The sequence below is a fragment of the Pinus tabuliformis genome, chromosome 4_2 (assembly GCF_031772625.1).
Source record: "Pinus tabuliformis cultivar Carrire ecotype Pingquan chromosome 4_2, CPIR1, whole genome shotgun sequence".
In the NCBI taxonomy this organism is placed as follows: domain Eukaryota; kingdom Viridiplantae; phylum Streptophyta; class Pinopsida; order Pinales; family Pinaceae; genus Pinus; species Pinus tabuliformis.
The window spans coordinates 591,817,369-591,840,715 of NC_142304.1; the positions used below are offsets into that span (position 1 = coordinate 591,817,369).

At 40.0% G+C, this 23,347-nt stretch overlaps 1 protein-coding gene across 4 annotated transcripts in view; it reads right to left on the minus strand.

Annotated features, from left to right (window-relative positions):
- The window catches only part of SRD2 (snRNA activating complex family protein), a 254,711-nt gene that overhangs the window by 188,109 nt on the left and 43,255 nt on the right, over positions 1 to 23,347 (minus strand). For all 4 annotated transcript variants that reach the window (XM_089423978.1, XM_089423980.1, XM_089423981.1 and 1 more), the window contains 2 exons: positions 18,060 to 18,126; positions 17,905 to 17,960 (listed from right to left, as the gene is read on the minus strand). In XM_089423978.1, coding sequence (XP_089280104.1) covers positions 17,905 to 17,960; positions 18,060 to 18,126 — 123 coding nt within the window. The remainder of the gene's footprint in view (positions 1 to 17,904; positions 17,961 to 18,059; positions 18,127 to 23,347) is intronic.

The window sequence follows — 23,347 nt, forward strand, 5'->3', positions numbered from 1 at the left end:
CCCACTAATAATGTCTTTTGTTGCTCCAAGGCATCATGTTCTTAGGATCTTTGTCAAGCTGCCCTCTTATCGGTGAAATGCCTCCTTGCATTCACTAAACTAGGGCATGCCAATCTGCCAGATGACTGAACATAGGCTCACTGATCTGCCCACTAACAATGTCTTTTGTTGCCCCAGGGAATCAAGTTCTTAGAATTTTTGTCAACTGTCCTCTTATTGGTGAAATGCCTCCTTTCATTCACTGAAATAGGGCACACCAATCTACCTCCTAACAGTCCCTTTGCTGCTCCAAGGCTCACTGTACATGAGGTCTTCAAACTGCCCACTAGTTGTCCTTTGCTTCTCAAAGACACCAACACATAGGGTCTTCAACAAACTGCCCACTAGCATTGATCTGGCTACCCCATCATCACTGCTCTTAGGGCTTGGAGGCTGCCCTCGTATCTCTGATTTGACCCGCTACAAATCACAAAAGTAGGGCTCAATAATCAGCCCTTTTGACTGCACTTTTGCTTCTCCAAAAGTCATTCCCTAAGGCATCAAAGTTCAGCCCACTTGTTGTGACAAGTCTACCACTTATTTATGTCTTTCGCAACGACTAGCTCTCCAAAGAGCACCTTTCAATCCTAGTCGTCTTGAAAATCATGTCATTAACCCAACTCATAAAAATAAAAAATTGTTTTCCTCGTTTGATCAAAGCCTCCATAGTTGCCTTAGGTCCCTTTAGCTCCTTTAAGGGTGCTCCACTTGCAACATTGAATAAATAAATATTTCCTTCAGTTGGTTTCGTGCCCACACCTTGGGTGCGAAACCCCCAACTTGGGTACTTCACCCACAAAACCCTTTTGTGGTCAAACTTCTCACAAACCCAACACTTAGGTGATGAACTATGGTTGTCATTGGTGTCAACCCAAGCAACAACCAGTTGAGCCTCACCTTTAGGGACAAAAATGACACTGAGAGTTAATCTCTTTCAAATCAATATCACCTTCAATGGATTCTCCTTGTCGAACCGATTCTGATGGTATGTGGCATGCCACAAGAGGCCTCATGGTTCGAGAGATATCCTTGGTTGAAGTTGAAAGCCCCATCTGGTGAGAAAAAACCCCAAATGATGATGATGTGGCAACTCTTCAAGTGATGAGGCTCTTCTCCAATGATTAAATCATTCTTCCTATGGCAAAAGATTATTTTTTTTGGAGGGTTCTTCAAATCTATTTAAATTTTAAATCAAATAGAGGGTTTTAGCACCAAAGGCTTTGAATTTGAAAAGGGGTTTTCCCTCCAAAAGTCAAATCGAATTTGGCTCTACAAATTCAAAATTCAAATTTATAATGAGGTTTTCCCTCCTAATATCCTTGTGTCGACTGCCCAAATTCATCCTCTCAAATTACTATATGAAGGCATCACATCGCACCTCTTAGGCATCAAAATTAAACGCATATCATCTCAAGTGTTTTAGCTCTGAAATTATCCTTTCGGCCCTGTGGAGTAACGTTGGATCAGACGAGAGGCTTTGGAGAAGGCTTGCACTTGGTTTTTGCTGTTGGTTAGGGATTCGTTGATCTCTTGTGCAGGAAGAAGGATTTTGGCCCTCATTAGGGCATCAAGTCTAGCTTCTTGTATAGGACTAATTGTCATGAAAGGTCGAGGTCTGTGCTAGCTTCTGTAGCATGAAAACTCCAAAACCCTGATCAAAAGCAGCATATGGCTTAGGGCTTATTCCTGAGCATCTTTTGAGTGGTTGTTCCAGGAGCAAGGGTGTTTCTTTGTACAATGGTTTAAGACCTATTTCTTGCACAAATTATCAAATATCTTTGAGGTTCGAAACTCCTAAATATCTCTGCAGTCTTCATCTTTGTCTCGTCACCGTATTGAATTTGCTTAACACAGAAGAAGTATGTTAAGACTCTGAGATTCGGCCCTCTTTAGGGCATCAATTCTGAGAATGAAATGTTTCATCTCTGCGGTTTGAACGCCAGCAAGAAAATCAAACCAGTGATCTTATTATAATAACCCCTGTGGATTTGAATGTATAACTTGTGAAGGCAATATCCAATGCATAAGGGTTTCGGTCTCTCCTTTTTGAGGACCATCAGAACAACGAAGTATTTTGTTTTGGTACAAGACTATCTCAATATTCTAAAGGAGGATTCAATGAGGAATTGTAATATCAAGAAAGTAACTATGGCCTATGCCTCTGTTGATCTTTGAAGGCTCGTTAATGTCACAAGAAGGTTTGCGGCCTATTTTCTGAAGTTGCACTAGGCCTAGACACATACCTACAATTACGTAGTTTGCAATTGTAAAAATGTTTGGCCTAGTCCCTCATTTACAGTGACTTATCCAAAATACATGTTCTTGTAGAAGTGAAGTCAACTATAGCAGCAAATATGAGGCTTGTGCATTATATTTTTGGTCCTTAACACACAATGAAAAGTTACTTCCAAGACAACAAATTAAGGTAACCTTACGAGCAAACAGAGGTTTGTCACACTCCTGCAAATTGATGAAGTACTGAATCCATCAGATACATTGCTCTTGTCTTGAACTCTTCTAAATATCAATCTTCTATAAGCGAAGAAAAAAGATATGAATATACAATTCTGAAACTTACCTTCCAGTATATTGAATTTCTAAACCTGTGCAAAGATTTATTGTTGTCGCCTTAGTTCGGAATTAAGGGTTAACCATCAACAGTAAGGGTTTCTATTATTGTGGCACTATATTATTGAAGAAGTTTGTGGTTAAGGTTTTTCATATCTTCAGCAGTAAGCAGTTTGGGCTATCTCATCATTTTGTCACTGCAGTGTCTTCATTGTCATTATCCAAAGCAGACAGTAAGGGTTTCTAACATTATGCAACAGTAAGGGCTTCTTCCAGATATCAGCTAACAATGATATAGCAGCAAGAGTTACACTTTCCTATCATTGAGGGTTTTTGTCATTATTGCAGTAGGGTTCTAGAGTAAGGGTTTGTTTGATTGGGATTTCATTGTTGTATCTATTGTAAGTGGGCCATTGTCTCTGCTATGAAAGCCCACAACAACTTGTTGAAAACTACTAATTGTAAGTGGGTCATTGTCCCTAGTACGGGAGCCGACAATATTTTCAAATCATTATTATTTTTCAGGGCGGTTGGGTGGTACTAGGCAGGTGGTTGAAGTCACCTTCAGGTTTTAACCTGAAAATACTTCAATGTCGTAGGGTGGTGCTAGGGAAAGTTGGAGCTTGCAGGGCGTTGGAGCATCCTTCCAGTAGGTGTTGGTAAAACAGGGTGTAGAAGCATCCTTTTAGGAGTTGGAGTTGCCTGATAAAACTAGAACGCTTTCTCTAGAGTACTAGGGAGTTGGGGCTTACCTTTCAGTTGGAGCTGAAGCATTGATGTACTCACAAAATTATTAGAGAAATGTTTGGTGGTTTTTCTCCCAGAAGGGTTTCCACCTAAAAATTTTGGTGTTTATTGTCTTTGATTCTGTGCACTATTGATTTATGGTTTTAATTTGATGATGAAAATAATTAATGCTCTGAAAAGAAAAATTAACTAATTGTAAGTGAAATATTGATTCACCCCCCTCTCAGTATTTCCAACACTAGGGTTGCGGAGTACCTCCCAAGCTACACAAATAAACACTATGCCTTCCTGGGTCTTGCCAGTTTGCCATCCAATATTATAGACCTTTCATTTATCACCTTGAGCCATAGCATTAGCATATCCTTTAGGTGATCTAGGGAAGCCTCACCTATGGTTAATTACCACTAAAGAGCAGAAGAGAGATTGTTGAGGTGACAATGGCAACCCTTTCTCTTGTTATCATAAGGTTTGGCACCGCCCTGTGAGGCTTTGCTCTGGGCCTGCTAGATTTTGCAGCAGCAAGGAGTATCTATGAAAAGTAAGTCATTAATCCATCACCCATATCCATAAGCATTACTCACAACTGACCAATTTTTTCATGAGTCTATGTTTGTTAAATTAGATGTGCCTTGCATCTTTTAAAGAATTATTTATTAAGGGACATACTAGCATCCACCACTACTTTTCATTGACAAACACCAATTATTGCCTACTGTCTATTCAAATGAATATAACATTCATTGAGACTCTAAACCCCATGGAACACTAGAATCAGAGTATACTCAATAACAAGCAGATGACATAACAAAGAACAAAAAATCAAGACAAAATCTACGGTTACAGCCTCAAACCTAGCAGTAAGATGCTCTTTTTCATTCTGCCAACATAGCATTCAAAACACTTAAGATTTCACATGAAAATGTAAAGAAAGAAGAACATGAAAAACACCAATAGAAAGAGGTAAAAGAATCCCTTTAAGGAAAGATGTCACCCATACATCTCTCTCTCTTCAATCACTACTTACGATATAAATTGCCATTCACCATATTGGATGTCTGATTTTCAGAAGGTTTTGTGGCAGTAGTACAATTGCTGCAATCTAAGAACTCACAGCTGTTTATAAAGAGACTATATGGTGTATTATGGGCCCTCAAATGGATCATCTTGCTGAGACAAAGGTTCTTAGAAGGTTTTCTTTATTAGTGTCTTATAAGCCTCTTTTACAGTTCATTTCTCTGTTACATAAGTATGCTTATTCTCAATGGCTGAATCGTGTCTTAGAAAGTTTTTTATGGTAGTTACTAGAAAAAAAAGGTAAATTCATTGCAATTGCATCCTAAACCTTAAAGGACCTTTCTCTTTGGAATAGTTCTCTTTTTTCTACTGTCATGTCAGATTTATTCGGCTCATGCTCAGCCCAAGATTGATTATTGGTAACATATTTCCCCTTATGAGTCGTGACATTACTAATCCATTATGCAAGGAATGCTTTGTGGCTTTTTAGTTATAAGGAATTTTTTATTGGGTCTTGCCTACATATCTCTCTATTGCAGGTATTTGGAGAGAGGCTTCATTCTTTTTTTCACTGTATGTAGTCTTTGATCTTCACAGTCATGTATTGACTCTTGATCCTGATGACCTTCAATATTAAAATAATCTCCAGCACTTGACATGGCTTCTATGGTGTGCCCTCATTTTTATCACTAAAATATCTACTTTCTATCATTACCTGTCTGCATAGTTCTCTTAGGGCCACTTCACTTCAAACATATTTCTATAAAGCTATAGAGTGGCCATGGAATCCCCATACCCTAATGTTTGATGAGTACTCAGCCATCTTAAACTAGCCTTTGATGGACTCCATTTTTAGTGTTCCCCATGTTTCAAATCTCAAGGTTTCCTCGTCACTTTTTCCTTCCATCATTCTAGACCATCTTATTTTGTCATCCTCTACATCCCAATAGAAGCGATGTACCTTAGCTCCATTAGTTGTTTGGGTAGTTCGTCCTCAATGATCTTGGCTCATTCAATCTGGTTTCCTTGATATGCAATTTTTCAAAATGGATGCAAACATGCCTCCTTGGTGTCTAAACATCAACTCTTCTATGGCATATACTAGTTTGTTTTCCTTTGCCCGTACCAAAATCAGTTATGCCTTGGCTCAATCTTCTCTAATCCATAACTCTATGCCAATTGGCCCATTGGGATTTTGAATACTCCTTGATCCTAAGTTGCATGAAATGACGACCGTCTAGAAGTTCCCAAAATAGGTAGGGTTGGAAGCGTGACCCTTGGAAAATGGAAACATTGGTCGAAATGCCAACTGAAACATCATATAAGCACAATCCCCATTGGGCCTTGTTGATGCAAAATCTAGCATGCCTTGTAGAGGGGTACCCTACAAGGCAAGACACTAGACTAAGTGACAACAACAAGGTAGTAGCCCACTGTCACAACAACTACTACCCATTGCTCTTTATGGATTTTCACCAATGGGAGGAATCCGGGTATGTAGGTCACCTAAGAGATATCCTATGCTTGAAGGTACAAGGTGACTTAAAGGCTTCTAAAGGAGGACTCAAGGGCAAGGCTCAAGCGATGGAAAAGAGGCAGAGCGCTTCCCTTAGACAAGCCAAAGATAGGGCATGCTAGACCTAGGGTTTGAGAAATGGCGTGGAAAAAGGAATATCCCGAGGTGAAGGTGTGAAGAAAAGGTTTCCAAGAATGAGTATTAGCACAACCAAGGCACATGAAACCTTCAACAAGCCCTCAAGTTGAAGCTTTAACCAAACTAGGGTTTTATCCTAAGGCAAACAACTAGGGCAAATGAAAATGGAAGGAATGGCCACTAAAGGAAATTATTTTGAGGCAACCACTACCACCCTTCATGTTGAGACCTTCCAAGACCAAAATTTCCCTTTCCTAGCAAATTTGCAATAAGCAATAATTGGGTTGCCTGGCCTTAAGAGGGCAAAATTCGAGAAAGAGAGAAATTTAATTTGTGGGTAAAAAATGTCTTGATCACCAACTAGACAGGGCCAGTGCCTAGTCCTTGGGTGGATGAAGTCTATGGATTCTTAATATAAGCTATAACTTGCAAACAAGAAATGATGTTTGATGCCCTTAGCTCAATCACTAATTATTCAATATTGCCTTTGTGAGGGATCACAATCACATGGGAGAGCTATAATCAAGATACAGCAAGAGGATTTCCATTCACATATTATACATGAGTAATGCATACAATAATGAGACCAAGATTCTATGCAATTGATTTTCAACAAATTAGGGCACAATAGAAAAACCCTAGATCATCAATTTATTTCAGACATTAGAAATGAAATCAGAAATTTTCGCTAAATAAGGCTCACTTACAAGACAATATGCATGAACAATCCTTTATTGATCCAAGACAACTTCTCCAATATAAAGAAAGTAGCTCCAATGAACAATAATACTCCATAGATCACATCTTCACCAAGAAACAAGAAGGCCGAAATCTCTCTAAGGAGGGCTAAAATAGTCCAAGAGATGATGATGAATAGTAGTGATCCTCTCCTCTATTTATATGAGGATAAGTTCTAATTTAGCCTAAGAGCCCCTACTAACAAGTAAAATTTAGGAAGTAGGAATCAAGAAAAGCGCCAATTTCAGTGGAGGAAGCCTATTCATATGTAGATTCTCCATATGAATAACCAATTTCCCAAGTATAAGCAATGGATACGGGTGCAGATGCAATCCAAGTAGGAGACCCAGTTACGGATACAGCCCCGCTTTTAGTAGTCCCCAATTCGGTCCTAAAACCCACCATATCACATAAACATCACATAAGGTATCCACCCATAAAGGGAGATTCCAAGCCAACCCAGAAGCTCTCAACATAAATGCTAATAAAAAACCACATGTGTGAGTCGTGAGGCCTTTAGGGCTGATAGCATGCATGAAGAGTGCTCCAAATGCCAAGCATTGATGCCACAAGGTGCCAAGTGTGGTGTAGTAGCATCTAAAAATCACCATTTGAGGGTTGGCCGTGAAATTTCCATCAATGGTTCCCTGTGGTCCCCAACATCGAATTGGGGCTCCACAAAGGGGTCTCCTAAGTCTCCAATTACGAAAAAATGTCCATCTTTGCTCCAACGCTGAGGGCTTTCTAGGTGCTACCAACACTCCCAAGCCTCTAAAGGTGAGACCATCCTCATTTGGGCCTGGAATCAACTGTCATCCCTCATATGGTGCTAAAGTCAGCGTAGGGGCATGCTGGATCTAGGTGCATCATCTAGAAGAATCATCAAATGTAAAGCAAAGTGGAAAAACGTCCTGCGTGCATGAGGTTCCCAACGTCATATGTGATGTGCTACTACTACTCACAAACTCAATCCTCTAAATGTTGAAAATTGGCAGCTGAGGGAGCAATTCCCTCCTTGGAGAAGCCCTACAAACCCTAAGGAGACCCAATGGCCCTCGGAAAATGTTTAATTTGCACATGGGAAAATATTATTTTTAATGTTGTTCCATGTCAACACAAAATGTACAAGTCAGCCTAATGGAGAAATTCGACCTCCTCAACCACATATAAATACACCTCACTTCGCATCACTTGGAGGCATCACATCACGCATTCACTTCTTCTTCATTGGTTCGATTTGGTCTGAAATTGCAAGGTTTGAGTTCACATGTGTGAAGGAGAGAGAGGCAATCTGATTTGACTGAGTTTGACTTATGTTTTGGGATTGTTTGACCTGTGTTGACTTGAGGAGATTTGACTTCGTTTGACTGGTTTTTAATTTGTGTTGGGAGGCTAAGTCGACTTGGACTTTGACTGAAATTTTCTGTGCATTTTGACCAACATTGACCACAGATATATGGCTAGGGTTGACTTTGACTTTGACCGATTTCTAAGGCAAATTTGTGGATTTTTTTTATTGGGTTTGACCTAGCAAGGAAGACCGTGTTTGTTGTTGCTTTGTCCGAACTGAAGGTGATTTGACCATTGACCAAAGACTCGTTAGGGCTACATTGACTTCTATTGATTTTGACTGAAAATTGCAAAATTGGCATTTGACCAAATTTGACTTTTGTGCTCATATTTGATTGGATATTGGTTGGTTGACTTGGTTGGTCAAGGCATTGACCTTTGACTATTTTTTTATGTACTTGGATTATGTATCTCTTTGTTGAACATTTGATGACAATCTAACTAAAGAAGAATATGGTTAGGGTTTTCCCCCGTTGTGGGGTTTTTCTTTGGTCTTTGACAAAACTCTTTGTGTCTCTGTTAATCTTGATTATCCTCTACTGTGCATATTGGTTATTGTTCTATCTACAATTGCTTATTGTCATTGGGTGATTGAAATCTAATTGGAAAAGTATTTGCTAATGGGAGAAGAAGTTGTTTAAGACTTAAGTGATTGTTACAACATAGAACATTGGAAATTAACACTTAATGCTTCACTTTTGGGTGCCAATATACTTCTCTAATGGCCCGGGTACCTATGGGTAAGGTGACCAGGACGTGGGCTACCGAACCACCTAACAATCACAACATAGAGTCTAGTGAAAGCAACCAATCATCAGGGACAATAATCATTATTGCATCTAAGTGAACCAAGCTTGAATGTAATGGGCTATTCAATACTTCAAATAAGGATTCCCTTCCAAATTCAGGGCCTTGAGCTCGCAATGGTGTTTTCTCCCTAGGTAGGAGTGGCTAAAACCCTAACAGGTGTTTCCAATCCCCAAGGGGAAGTAACATTTCCTCAATCCACCCTTCAATTGATAGGTGTTAGTGAATAATAATGATCGTATGAAAGAGAGAAGACTTCATGGCCAAGTGCCATGGTAAAAGGGACCAACATTATGGGGATCCACATCCTAAGTGAATAGATGTGAGGAGAGAGCAATCGTGGATGAATGAGTTACCAACTCGACCTTTGTTTCTCCACCCCTCTTGTGTGTCTTTTACTACTCGTAGCTCAAAGGGTTAGAACTTGCTTAAAATGATGTATAGCAGTTGTATTACCCCATAAGGATGAGTCATTTCATTGCTCATCGGGGTTGGGATATGCAAGTGTTCCTTTTATGATGTAATGGAGCAACATATGCTCAGGAACCGGGTGATGGCCACAATGAGTGAGGTAGAGCTCATGCTAGGCTTTTGCCCACATGCTAATATGTATGTCCCAACCATCTTTTGCATTTTAATATTCTTTCTTTTAATTTTCTTTTGTGGCCATGATATGCTCTTTCATTTTCTTTTAGCTGCATCAGCCTCCCAGGGCACAATTCTAGGCCCTACTCAAGTATGAGGATGTACAGGTGCCAAATTCCAAAGAACCATCAATTAGTTGAACTTGAAGAATGGATGTGAGATAACAGCTTGTAATGTATGATGGAAAGTGGTAAGTATGAAATAGAGATAGATGGAACTACACTATCTCAATCAGGCTTCTCAAGCAATGCCCCTCCTATAACCATTGGGCCATTAAGGGAGGTCCCCCTCGACTAGGATTGAAGATTAACCCCCCATTTAAGGTGAGAGAACAAGATCACGGTCAAAGCCCATCTTTTTTCCAGGTCACCCCATAATCCATATCAAATGCTCAAATACAAACAAGCATAAGCACTCGATTGCAAAATGATTAAATTACCTTTTGATTGGAAGCCCACCTTCATCCATGTGCTCATGTCGGATGGGTGAGAAGCATATGGATGATGCAAGTCGCAGTTGTCAAGGGTTGTTGGTTATTATGAATAGGAGAAAAAATTTCTCCTATAGGGTTACCCATTTTGGTGGGTAACATCTGGCTCCAACTTGGGGACATGAGCAAAATAGAGAGTTCATGGGAACTCTAGCAATCCCTAGGCTCATAGACCTGTAAACTACATAATGCAATGAACTTGTTTGGGAGCATGTGTACTGGGTATAGGGTATCGCCCATGTTTCATATGAAGACAAAAAATTAGTACAAAAAATAAAATCTATTCTAAATGCAATCTATTCTGGCACGAAAAATGATATGAATGATGTTAGAATGCTCACAATATGTAATGTAAATACTCTAATCAATGATAGCATGCAATGCATGACCTAAATATAGTGATATAACCAATGCAATCAATATCATTAAGTCAATACCACACCCCTTACTCATATAATTAATCATGGAATAGAACAAGTAAGCATCACAATCATATATGTAGCAAACACATTTATTTTGTATCCCAGAGGAACCCAACAGCCCGCCTAACACGTAACTACTAGTAAACCTCTGGGGGTCTATGGCATGTCCTCCTCTCCATAAATCGGATCGCAAACAGGGGGATTTGAACCTTGGATCTCTCAGTTTTCACAAATTTCACATTACTTCAATCACCAATTGAGTTGCCCCCCCGCAACGTAAGACTCACATTTTGAATCACAAGGGTGGGAGGTGGGAAAATAAGGTGACCATGAATCACAAAAACAGGTTGCGATAACAAGGGAGGACATGAATCATGTATGCAACATCGAAACTCTTCTTGCAGCTTGAATATGGAGTGATCAATAATCAAGCTTAGGAACTTCCGTTGAAGAGCCACCTCTGGCATGCAACATTCATCAATGACCCTAGAGGCTCTGAACATCAATAATTATATCTCCCCGATCATCACGAGAGGAGGAAGGTATAGTAGAGTATTGTACTTAGGGAAGAACCACAGCCCCCTTTCAAGGTGTTGAGGAGACTCTTCAATTCCATGCCTCCCAAGGGACTCTTCTAGATGGGCATCAAACTCCTCTTGGGTACTCGGGACACCTTTTTGATAGGTTGAACATCACAAGGATGAAACATGTAGAAGAGGCCCTTCCATTCATCAAGGCAATACTCATGATTTGGTGCGTATGGGGGTGCCTAATGTTGATCAATGTTAATCGGGGATTCTATGATATTCTCTTCAGATTCACATTTAATTCCCAAATTTGCATCCCAAAATTCCTTCATAGATTCATTATTTGCTTGACTATCCAAGGGGCAATAATCTTTTACATGGGAGTCATCACAGTGAATTTAAAATGTCTTTGAAAGATGCTTGCTTCAACCTACAAGCATAAAATTTTGAAGTTCAATGAAGAAGTAGGGCTTCATTCTTCCAATGGAGTTGCTAGATGAGGATCTATCTTGTCGTTTTGACATTTTCCTCTTCAAAGGAATGAAGCTAAAGCTTCAAATAATAGGACGCCAAAATATTGCCGCAAAATCTAGCATGCCTTGTAGAGGGATACCCTACAACTTACAAGGCAAAACACTAAACCAAGTGACAACAATAAAGTGGTAGCCCACTGTCACCACAACTACTAACCCCTCCTCTTTATGGATTTTCACAAATGGGAGGAGTCCCGATATGTAGGTCACCTAAGATATATCCTATGCTTAAATGTACAAGGTGACTTAAAGGTTTCAAAGGGTGGACTCAAGTTAAGGACAAGGCTCAAGTGATGGAACAGAGGCAAGGCGCTTCCCATAGTCAAGCCAAAGATAGGGCATGATAGACCTAGGGTCTGAGTAATGGCATGGAAAAAGGAATATCCCAAGGTCAAAGTGTAAAGAAAAAGATTCCAACAATGTGTATTAGCACAACCAAGCCACATGAAACCTTCAACAAGCCCTCAAGTTGAAGGTTTAACCAAACTAGGGTTTTATTCGCAAGAGAAATTATGGATGAAAATGAAAGGAATGGCCACCAAGGGCAATGATTTTGAGGCAACCACTACAACCCTTGATGTTGATGATTTCCAAACCCAGCACTCAGTATTGGGTTCCCAATAATTATTAATGGAACAAATACACAGCTAGATTCCCAACACAAACTATAGTGGAAGCAACAATTACTCGATCTGAATCACACACACACAGATTTCTGCCCAATCAACAATTCTTCAATAATAAAATAATCACGAAATTTACTTGGGCTGCCATACCAACTATAATGGCCCCACTGAGAAAATACTAACTACAAAGTTGTTCACTAGCCTCACTGCACTCTCTCAATCCCAGCACACACACTGAGAATCCTCTCTCAATCTTGTGTTGCATCTTTCTCCTCACCTTAGCCTCGTCTTTATAACTTTACATTGATCCAAAACCCCAATCCTAACCCTAACCCTAATCTCAAAGTGATGGACAATTGAGATTAGATCTTGCCTCACTTGAGATCGATGGCTAAGATTAAAACTGAATGACTAAAGTAAACACTTTATTTTATCTAAGTTTTTATTTTAGCTCAATAAACCAACATATAATTATGTGCTTTTTCCTAAGTTTAACTTAGGCTAAGTCACATCACAAAATATAAGGTTAAATGTGGGTGACTTTTGCACACCTAGACACAAGACCTATGCAGAAGTACTTGTTTGAGCTACAAACTTCAATAGTTGAGACCTTCCAAGACCAAAATTTCCCCTTCCCAGCCAATTTGCACCACAAAGGGGTCTCCTGGGTCTCCAAGTATGAAAAAGTGTCCATCTCTTCTCCAACATTGAGGGCTTTCCAAGTACTACTAGCCCTCCTAAGTCTCTAAAGGTGATACCATACTAATCTGGGCATTGAATCAATTGCCATCCCTCATATGGTGTTAAGGCCAGCCTAGGGGCATGCTGGGTCCAGGTGTATCATCCTGAAGAATCATCAAATGTAGTGCAAAGTGGCAGAACATCCTAGGTGCAGGAGGTGCCCAGTGTCATATGTGATGTGCTACTGTTGCTCAGAAACCTAAGGCTCTCAACACTTCATCTATGGGTGCCAATATACTTCTCTAATGGCCTGGGTACCTATGGGTAAGGTGCCTAGGACATGGGTTGTTGAACCACCTGACAATCACAACATAAAGTCTAGTGAAAGCAACCAGTCATCAGGGACAATAATCATTATTGCATCTAAGTGAACCAATATTGAATGTAATGGGGCTATTCAATACTTCAAATAAGGATTCCCTTCCAAATTCAGGGCCTTGAGCTCGCAATGGTGTTTTATCCCAATGTAGGAGTGGCTAAAGGATAACTCTATTACGTGTTTCCAACCCCCAAGGGGAAGTAACATTTCCTCAGTGCACCCTTCAACCAATAGGAATTAATGAATAATAATGATGGTACGAAGGGGAGAAGACTTCATGGCCAAGTGCCATGGTCAAAGGGACCAACATGATGGGGATCCACATCCTGAGTGTATAGATGTGAGGAGGGAGCAATCGTGGATGCATGAGATACCAACTCGACCTTTGTTTTTCCACCCCTCTTGTGCGTCTTTTACTTTTGCTTGATTTTTCTTTGTATTACTACTTGTAGCTCAAAGGGTTAGAGCTTGCTTTGAATGATATATAGCAGTTGTATTACCCCTTAAGGATGAGTCATTTCATTGCTCATCAAGGTTGGGACATGCAAGGGTTCCTTTTATGATGTAATGAAGCAGCACGTGCTCAAGAACTAGGTGATGGACATAACGAGTGAGGTAGAGGCTCATGCTAGACTTTTGCCCATGGGTGCCAAATCTCAAAGAACAATGGTCAGTTGAACCCGAAGTATGGATGTGAGATAAGGGCTTGTAATGTATTATGGAAAGTGGTAAGTATGGAATAGGGATAGATGTAACTACGTTATCTCAATCAAGGTTTCCCAAGTAGTGCCATTCCTATACCCATTGGGCTATTAGGGGAGATCCCACTAGACTATGATCGAAGATTAACACCCCATTTAAGGTGAGAGAACAAGATCACGGTCACACCCCATCAATTTTCCAAGTCACCCAACAATCCATATCAAATGCCCAAATACAAACAAGCATAAGCACCCAAGTGCAAAATGATTAAAGTACCTTTTGATCGAAAGCCCACCTTCGTCCATGTGCTCATGCTGAATGGGTGAGAAGCATATGGCTGATGCAAGTGGCAAAGAAAATGGTATATCATCAACTAGCGGTAGCTGTCAGGGGTTGTTGGCTATGTGGCTAGCCGAATGGCTATCATGAAAAGGAGAAAAAAATTCTCCTATAGGGTTACCTATTTTGTGTTAAAATTTAGAAACCTAAATCCTATTGCAACAACTGGAAATTATTCTCCTAATTGTTAATTTTATCTAACAATTTATTTACTGTTTCCTACATCAAATACTGAATAACTCACATTGCAACCTACACAAATAAACTGCGGAAAAAGAAACGCTAGAAGAAATACTAGCACACACACATAAATTTACACTGTTGTTTTTGGAACAATGTCCTCAAAAAACCCAACTTGGGAAAACCAGTGCAATAGTGAGGGTTTTATTTTATTATGCAACAGTGAAATTTGAGTACATCTATGGCTGCCCAACTAGCAACCCAAACAACAATAAAATATGGCAGAGATATTCCCTAAGGAACCCCAGCACTCGCGCTTCCTGCACTCGTGTTGCCTACACTCGCATGTTCCAGTACTTGCGCGCACTCGCATTCCTGCACTTGCGTGTTCTTACACTCACACGTTCCTGCACTCTGAATAAATCAGTCTCTTGCTACTGCCTCTCTGGATCTGGAAATCTTCCTCCGGATCACTGTCCCTGCCCTTCATTGACACTGCATCCCTCTCTGGCTTGAACTCTACTGCTACTAGTTCGATCCGAAAAGGAACTATTGCTCAAGTGTACTCTACAAGTGCCCATCGACTTCTTCTTATAATCCTCTGTTGGGACTCCAACGGCCAAGATTAAATCTTAATCAATGGCTAGGATTAACTAGAAGTCGATCCGTGTGAGTTTCTAGAACATTCACACCTTGACTTAATTAATTCTGATTAATTAACCATATTCCCTAAGTTTAGACTTAGGAAATATTTAAAAACTGGCTAATAATCTAATTAAGTCATTTCTAGGCGGAATTTCCATAAACGATTTCTAGGTTTTGGAGATCTCATGTATTCTAGCCTCTCCACAAAATTTCGTGGCTAGAACACATTTGATGCTACAAAAACTAACACTCCCTCTTAGCGAGGAATGTGTTCTAGTGCTCTATTGTACATCTTGTGAAAGCACCCTGTCTCTGCATCATCTCTTGTCACGCTACTAATGTTTGGCCACACTACCCACCAACCACTGCGCAACTCTGATATACATTGCATCTGTGCTACTGTTGAACTGCTTCCAACACTGCATCTGCACTGCAACTCCCTCTCATTTGTTGTTGCTGCAACTGCAACAACTGCAACTAAGAAGCATCCTAAATACTGAATCAACTGTGATCAATATAATGCATCTGTCACTCGAGTCTCTGACTGTTGCTAGTATCTGCACTGTCACTGAAGAATTTGCACTGTTGCTGCTGACTCTACATTGTGCCAACTGCACTGCTGCCAACTTTGTATTGCACTCCCCAGCATCTGACTACTACTAGACTACTGCCACTGATCCATCCTGCTACTGTATATTGTGGGCCCCCATAGCCAGGTAATGATCCATGAGGTGGACTCCTCAAGGATCCTACCCATCTCGCACACTAGAGTCTCATACTCCACCTCTTGGATTTGGTGCACAATTATCTCCTTTTGAGCCTAGTCCCTGGCTGGGACCCTTCCTTTCTTTGCAACCCACACTAGACAACTCGCACTTCCTCTATTACCTGTCTCTAGCAACTGGAAGTCGATCTATTGCCCAGATCTGCATTCTGGCTAACTCGTACGACCTCCTCTAGCAATCTTGTACGGTCATCCCTGCAAAGCTGCAAAATCTGTGAAACTCAAAACTAGAGAAAATAAACTCGAAAATCTCCCTCTTTCCCTCTGCTTGGCTACTACTTCTACTATTCGCACTCCCTTCTGGAGTGAGAAGATCTGCTCACAACTACTGCCAATCTGCCTGGAAAAATTAGATCTCTAAAGCTCAAGATTCCGTGAGTAAAATTTTCCCTCTTTGTGTGCTCTTCTTCCACCCGACACTAGCTCTGGACTAGCAAACTATTGCAAAACTACTACGTCCAGCTAGAGATCTACTCTGCGAAAGTACTGGGTTGCTCCCTCTGCCTCTGAAATCCCTCAATCTAAAAAGATCGAATTTTTTGTCCCTCTCGGAAAAATTGAATCTCCTCAAGAAATTCAGCCCATTGGCAAAGTGACTGCGCTGCCCTCTGGGGTTTCGATCTACTGCACACACTGAACAACGAAACTCCTTTCTTTGCCACTGAGCTTTCCAGCTGATCACCTGTGCTCTGATACCATGTGAAAATTCCGAAACCTGGGTCCTATTGCAGCAACTGGAAATTATTCTCCTAATTGTTAATTTTATCTAACAATTTATTTATTGTTTCCTACAGCGAATACTAAATAACTCACATTGCAACCTACACAAATAAAACTTTGGAAGAATAAACGCTGGAAGAAATGTTAGCACACACACATAAATTTACACAGTTACTTTTGGACCAATGTCCCCAGAAAAACCCAACTTGGGAAAATCGGTGCAGTAGTGAGGGTTGTATTTTATTATGCAACAATGAAATCTGAGTACATCTATGGATGCCCAACTGGCAATCCAAACAGCAAGAAAATCTAGCAGAGATATTCCTTAATCAACCCTGGCACTCGCGCTTCCTACACTCGTGTTCCTACACTCGCGTGTTCCTAAACTTGCGCGTTCTTGCACTCGCGTTCCTACACTCGCGTTCCTCCACTCACATTCATGCACTCACGTGTTCATGCACTCGCATTCTTGCACTCGCGTTCCTCCACTTACATTCTTGCACTAGGAATAACTCAGCCTCTTGCTACTGCCTCTCTGGATTTGGAAATCTTCCTCCGGATCACTGTCCCTACCCCTCACTGACACTGCGTCCCTCTCTGGCTCGAACTCTACTACTGCTAGCTCGATCTGCACAAGGAACTGTTGCTCAAGTGTACTCTCCAAGTGCCCATCGACTTCTTCTTATAATCCTTTGTTGGGACTCCAACGACTAAGATTAAATCTTAATCGATGGCTAGGATTAACTAGAAGTCGATTTGTGTGAGTTTCTAGAACATTCACACCTTGACTTAATTAATTTTGAATAATTATCCATATTCCCTAAATTTAGACTTTGGGAAATATTTAAAAACTGGCTAATAATCTAATTAAGTCATTTCTAGGCGGAATTTCCAGAAACGATGTCTGGGTTTTTGAGATCTCATGTATTCTAGCCTCTCCACAAAATCTCGTGGCTAGAACACATCCGATGCTACAAAAACTAAAATTTTGGTAGGTAACAAGCCCCTAACATGGTTACTCCCATAACCTCGTAACTAGAGCACAAGCCCCCTAACATAGTTAGCAACTTAGCACATAAACCTAGGTTAGTTAACTACCCTAATCTAAATCATAAGTAACCATCCTTAATTGAGGCCCCACTTGACACCATAAGCACTAGTTGCAACTATCCTCTTCCAACCAAGAACAAGTAACTAGAGTTCATGTTTTGAATTTGTTACAATAGAGTTTTTAAGTTTGATAGAGTTGTGATAGTATTGTCACATTTTAATATTCCCTAAGAATTTTAATTCAATATTTTAAGAAGAGCTTACCTTTCATTCAAGCCATTGGGAGAATCTCCTAGCGGTTTTTCTGCTTGCCTAGAACCCTACATATCAGTCATCAAGTGAAGATAGTTATAAAAACATATACCTGACATTAAACAAAGTAAACCAAAATAAGCATACAGGAAAAGATAAGCTTATACCTTAAATGCTTCCTTAAAAACTCTATCCACTAGCTCCTCATCGGTAATTATTTTAAGATCATCAATCCTGTATATGCAACAACAAAAAACACATCAACTTAAAGTTTTCTCAAGCAATAAAAAATATCATTTGACCTCTAAGCCCTTGTAAAGAAATAGAGGACATTTTTAATCTCTAAGCCCTTGTAAAGAAATAAAGCACATTTGGCACCAAAGCATGACTAGAATAGCTTTTTGCATTTGCAATCATGCAAGTTGAATGTCACTATTATGATCAAGAAAATATCCAAGACCATTTATAGATGCATAAGCGTTTAAAGAAAAGACTTGCATATGACCAAATGTAACTTAACACTACAACCCAAGCTAGAAGTGCAAGAATAGTCAAAGCCACCATAAAAAAGATCACATAATTAACAAGAGACAAAGCTTTAACTATAAAGTCTGCTTATAGCTATCCCTTATTCAACTTTGGTAAAAAATTCCTAGTGATGCATTGAAAAGGAAGATAACAGGATGATTACGAATTGACATATGCTTGCAGTAATCTTGGATTAGGTAATGATAGCTATGCATTTGGAGAGATTCTCGTTTAGCAAAAAGAGGAACAAGGATGAAAATTAAAACAGAAACAAAAATCTTACCACATGCCAATTGCAAAGAGAAAGTACAATGGAGAGGAAAGCTTGGGAGAGAAGCTCTCAATGACTATAAGCAATATAGATAGCCAACAAATTATGGGGGGCTTAGAAGCCTTAGATGTTAAGGATTCCCTTTAAGCATTTTTTCAAGCTTTTGGTGGATTTGTAACCTCCAAACATACACTTCGAGTACTAAAGTCCAAAAACACAAGTCCAACCCCAGGAAAACACAAGAAGGCTGCACATTGTCACCACAACAGCACTTTCTCTCACTTTAAGCCAGCTCTCCTCTAGCATAAGGGGGCTTTCCCTAAGAAGAGTATGATATGCTTTATAGAAATAGATGATGTTAGGCTGCTAAGAGTCAAGACTAGTGCCAATCGAAGGGTAATGGAGTCAAATAATACAACGAAAGAGGGCCTGACATCATGTGGATGAAGATATAGGCAATCTATCAACAATGTGTCATGACTAGTTCAAACAGATCTTTTAGGTTATGAGAGTAAATAAGGGCCCTTATATGAGATGCACGATCAACACATGTAGCCAACAAATAACATGCAACCATAGAGTAGTGAAGGGAGAACCATAACATGAGATTATCAAGAAAAGGACCAAGAAAGACAACCTTCAAATGAATGTACAGCCAAAACAATAAATATACATAGTTAATTAGAACTTCATAGGATGAAATGACCCATTACTATGTGCCATATTAAATCTCCTATTATAGCAGAAATCTTCCACAATTACATCAAGATCTAAGGATGGATTACAACCTCACAGTTAGTCTCCTCCGTGTGCAAAAGGTTGCCTTCTAAAGATTATTGCATCACAACATACAATAGCTACTCAACATAAAACCCAAAATATTCAAAAGAAAAGAGAAATGGAAAGATAGTACTTGCTTGTACCTTCAATTCCACCTCCTAAATGATCTTCAACTAAATTTTGAGGGGTTTCCCTATCAATCCCGATGGACACCTAATCCATAAGGGTTGGTGTAGAGGAATTCCAACAATCGGAGAAGTCCAAGAGACCTCTTGGAATATGAAACCAAGGGTCAGGACACATGTATTAATATGTGCATTCTTGTGAATAATAGTGAATCTCATTTTGATCCTAAATCAGTGTTTATTTTAGTGAGTATTTAGCATGGTGTCAGAGTAGGCGTATCCTTGCCCTCCTTAAGTTTGAGCCACGATTGTGTGGCCTTCCTCCACCACAGGTCAGCATTTTGTTAATTTTTGTAGAATCGGATGTTCTAGTCTCAAAATTTGTGAAGAAGCTAAACAAATGAGTTCTCCAAAACCCAGAAATTGTTTCTAGAAATCCTACCTAGAGATAGCTCAATTAAATTATTTGACCATCATTTAAATTTTTCCTAGAAATTGTTTCTAGAAATCCTACCTAGAGATAGCTCAATTAAATTAATTGACCATCATTTAAATTTTTCCTAAGTCTAACTTAGGAAAATTGGTTAATTAATAGTAATTAATTGAGAAAGGTGAGAATTCTCTAGAAACTCACACGAATCGACTTGGAGATGATCTGAACCATCGATTAAGTTTTAATCGTGGCCATTGAAGACTCAACTGGAGATTATAAGAGGAGGTCAATGGGTAGATGGAGAAACACACAAAGTGAGAGCTAGTAGTGCGAGTTCCTTGGCAGGTCGAGCTATCCAGCTTCAGAGGTCAAGCAAAGGAAGAGAGTTCGAGCCAAAAGGGACGTAGAGGGGCAGAGACAGTGATTCCAGAGGAGGATTCCAGTTCTGGAGAGTCAGGAGAGGAGGCTGAGTTATTTCTCCAGGAGGCTACACAAAGCCTCAAAGAGGCAATTCGATTTAGATGAGTTGGAGGTAGATTCAGTTGCCATAGGTCAGGAAAATTTCTAAAAGGCCAAGAGGATCATTTCCAGAGTAGCAACAAGCAGAACGACTTGAGTAGCAGCTATATCGCGCTAATCATGTGATAGGTTGCATAGAGGTGATGCAGAAACTTGCACGGAGGGCTTGGACAACTTACTTGGAGTCTTCAGATTGTGTCGGGATTGCTTGAGGAGGAGGGTAATTTCACTCAGTTGATTTTGCCAGTATTTCTCCCAGATAGAAATGCCAATTTGGCGTCATTTTATTGTACTCAGAATTTCACTACTACATAATAATAAAAACCCTCAGTTGCGGCATTGGTTTTCCCGCATTAGGTTTTTCCGGGGACAATTGTCCAAAAATAATTGTCATTTTTATGTGTGCTAGCATTTCTCAGTTTCCAGCATTTTATTTACCGCAATGTTTTTAAGGTGAAAATTATCGCTGTGATTTTATTCGTTGTTTGTCGTAGCAAATAAATTGCATAATTAAATTTATAATTAGAAGAAAAATTTCCAATTGTTGCAATAGAGTTAAAATTTTCACATGGTATCAGAGCTTAGTTGACGGATAGGAGACTCAGAGACAGAGGAAAAATTTCGTTGTTCAAAGGAAGCAACAGGACGGATTTTTCAGGCGTTGCACAGTGCCTAGCCATGCAGTGTGAATTGTTGGCCGAGGTTCGATTTTCCAGTTGCAGGTGGCAGGAAAGTTTGATTTGTCTGGGGAAATGATTCTAGCAAGCAAGGGTGAACAGCACAGTATTTTTTCGCAGAGCAAAGTTCTTGTCTAGGCGCAGTAGGGTTTAGTAGCGGTTTGCAGTCACAGAATCAGAGGTAGGTGGAAGAGAAATAACACACGAAACTGTACTCAGGATGTCTCCAGTAGTTTTTCCAGAAACTTCCAGTATGGCCATGGACAGATTTGAAATTCAAGGGGCTATAGAATTGCCTTCCAAGTTGGATGATGAATTTCCTTGCATGACTAGCTCAGCGTCACATGGAGTCTGGTATATAGACAGTGGAGCGTCAACTCGTATGACAAGAGTTAAAGAATATTTCTCCAGCTACAATGAGGAGAAAATGGACTTCCAGATAACAATGGGAAAACCCAATCTTTGATGCTAATAATGAGGAGATCGATTAGGCTCCTACCTATGATTCTATATTCAAATCACTTGAGCCTTTAGATTATAATTTTGGGGAAGAAAGACCCGTTGAATATGACACTTTGCCCTTCCCTTTTCCTTTTTCATCATTCTGAGTCTTCCTCAAGTGATTCCCTCACCCCTTGCCGTATGATCCCAATTAACTATGAGACCTTTCCCCCTATTGAGTATAGTGTCAAGGACGAACCCCTCATTGACTATATTTTATCTCCTTGGATACACCCTCAGAGTTTTTATCACTCCATGACCTCCCCTCTCCAATGGATCCATCAACTTGAGCAACCTATTTCTTGCACTCTTTCTTTTCCTCGCCCTTCTTTCCCCTCTCATCACGACCTTGTGGCATCTACAAAGCATAACATTATAAGCAATGATTGTGATAGGGAGTTCTTGAAAATGATATTTCATTTCATCATTGTGTACTTAGAAGGAAAGCCCCACACTTCTAGATTGACCTATCCCCCTAGGGCTACCTTTTACCTCGAACGGAGATCACATTGTTCCACCTCCCACCCACTTCACCATCCATGTGATTATGTTCGCATTCGCTTTGGGTTTTATTTCATGAGTAATCATATTGGCAAGCATATGTATAGTGATATGATGATATGTTAGCTGCATTAAGTTTATGATTACACTTAGTATTCGCCTTACTATATGCATGTTAGGGTAGGATGCATTGCATGTTGATTTTCTCATTAGAACTAACATCATATGATATTTCTCATGGTAGATTAGCTGCATTTAGATTAAATTTGCATATTTTTACTTTTTTGTTGATTTTACAACCTAATACTAAGCATGGGTGATCATAAGACACCACAAAAACATGTTGCCCCGTGTGCTTGGTCTTTTGATATGTGCAGGTAACAAGTCTGCGGTAACCAAGAGATTGTTGGTGTTCTCATGACCACTAGTTAAAGTAGTTCCGCACACTTTTCTGAGAGCTCATGTCCCAGTTGGAGCCAGATGTTACCCACCACCTATGGGTAGTGTATATGGGAGAAAAAAAATGCTCCCAAATGGTCCTCAGTTGGCAGCCAGCAGCCCCCAGATAGCGCGATGTGCCATTTTCTCGCCACCTGAGCCAGCCATGTGGTCCCTCGCCCATCTGTTATGAATGTATGTTTGAAGGTGGGCCTCCCGACCCTAAAGGTATGTCTTTTCATTGGTATAGTTGAGTAGTTTTCCTTACTTGTCATGGGCACTTTTGGGCATGAATTGGTGGGGGGATTCGGCGGAAAGAGTGGGTTAGGCTTGTATTCTTATCTCCATTGCTTGATTTTGTGGTTACCCTTGTATCCTTGTCCCATGGGATCTCCTTTACTAGCCATTAGTTTTTTTGAAAATGCAACAAGAAAATCCTAATTTAATTTTGGCTTTGAATTAAATTAGGAATAAAATTGTAATTCCACATCACATGACTTAGTTGAATCAGTTAATCCGAGTTGATGGTCCAACTTGAGTCATGTAGAGTATCTCCTACATTATAGAAGCCCTGGTTGAGTATATTTTGAGTTGTAATCAATTAATTTAGTTTAACTAAGTTAAAGTTAGTTAAACTAGTTCCAACTGATGGAAGAACTAGTAGGAGGCCAGCCGCCAGACA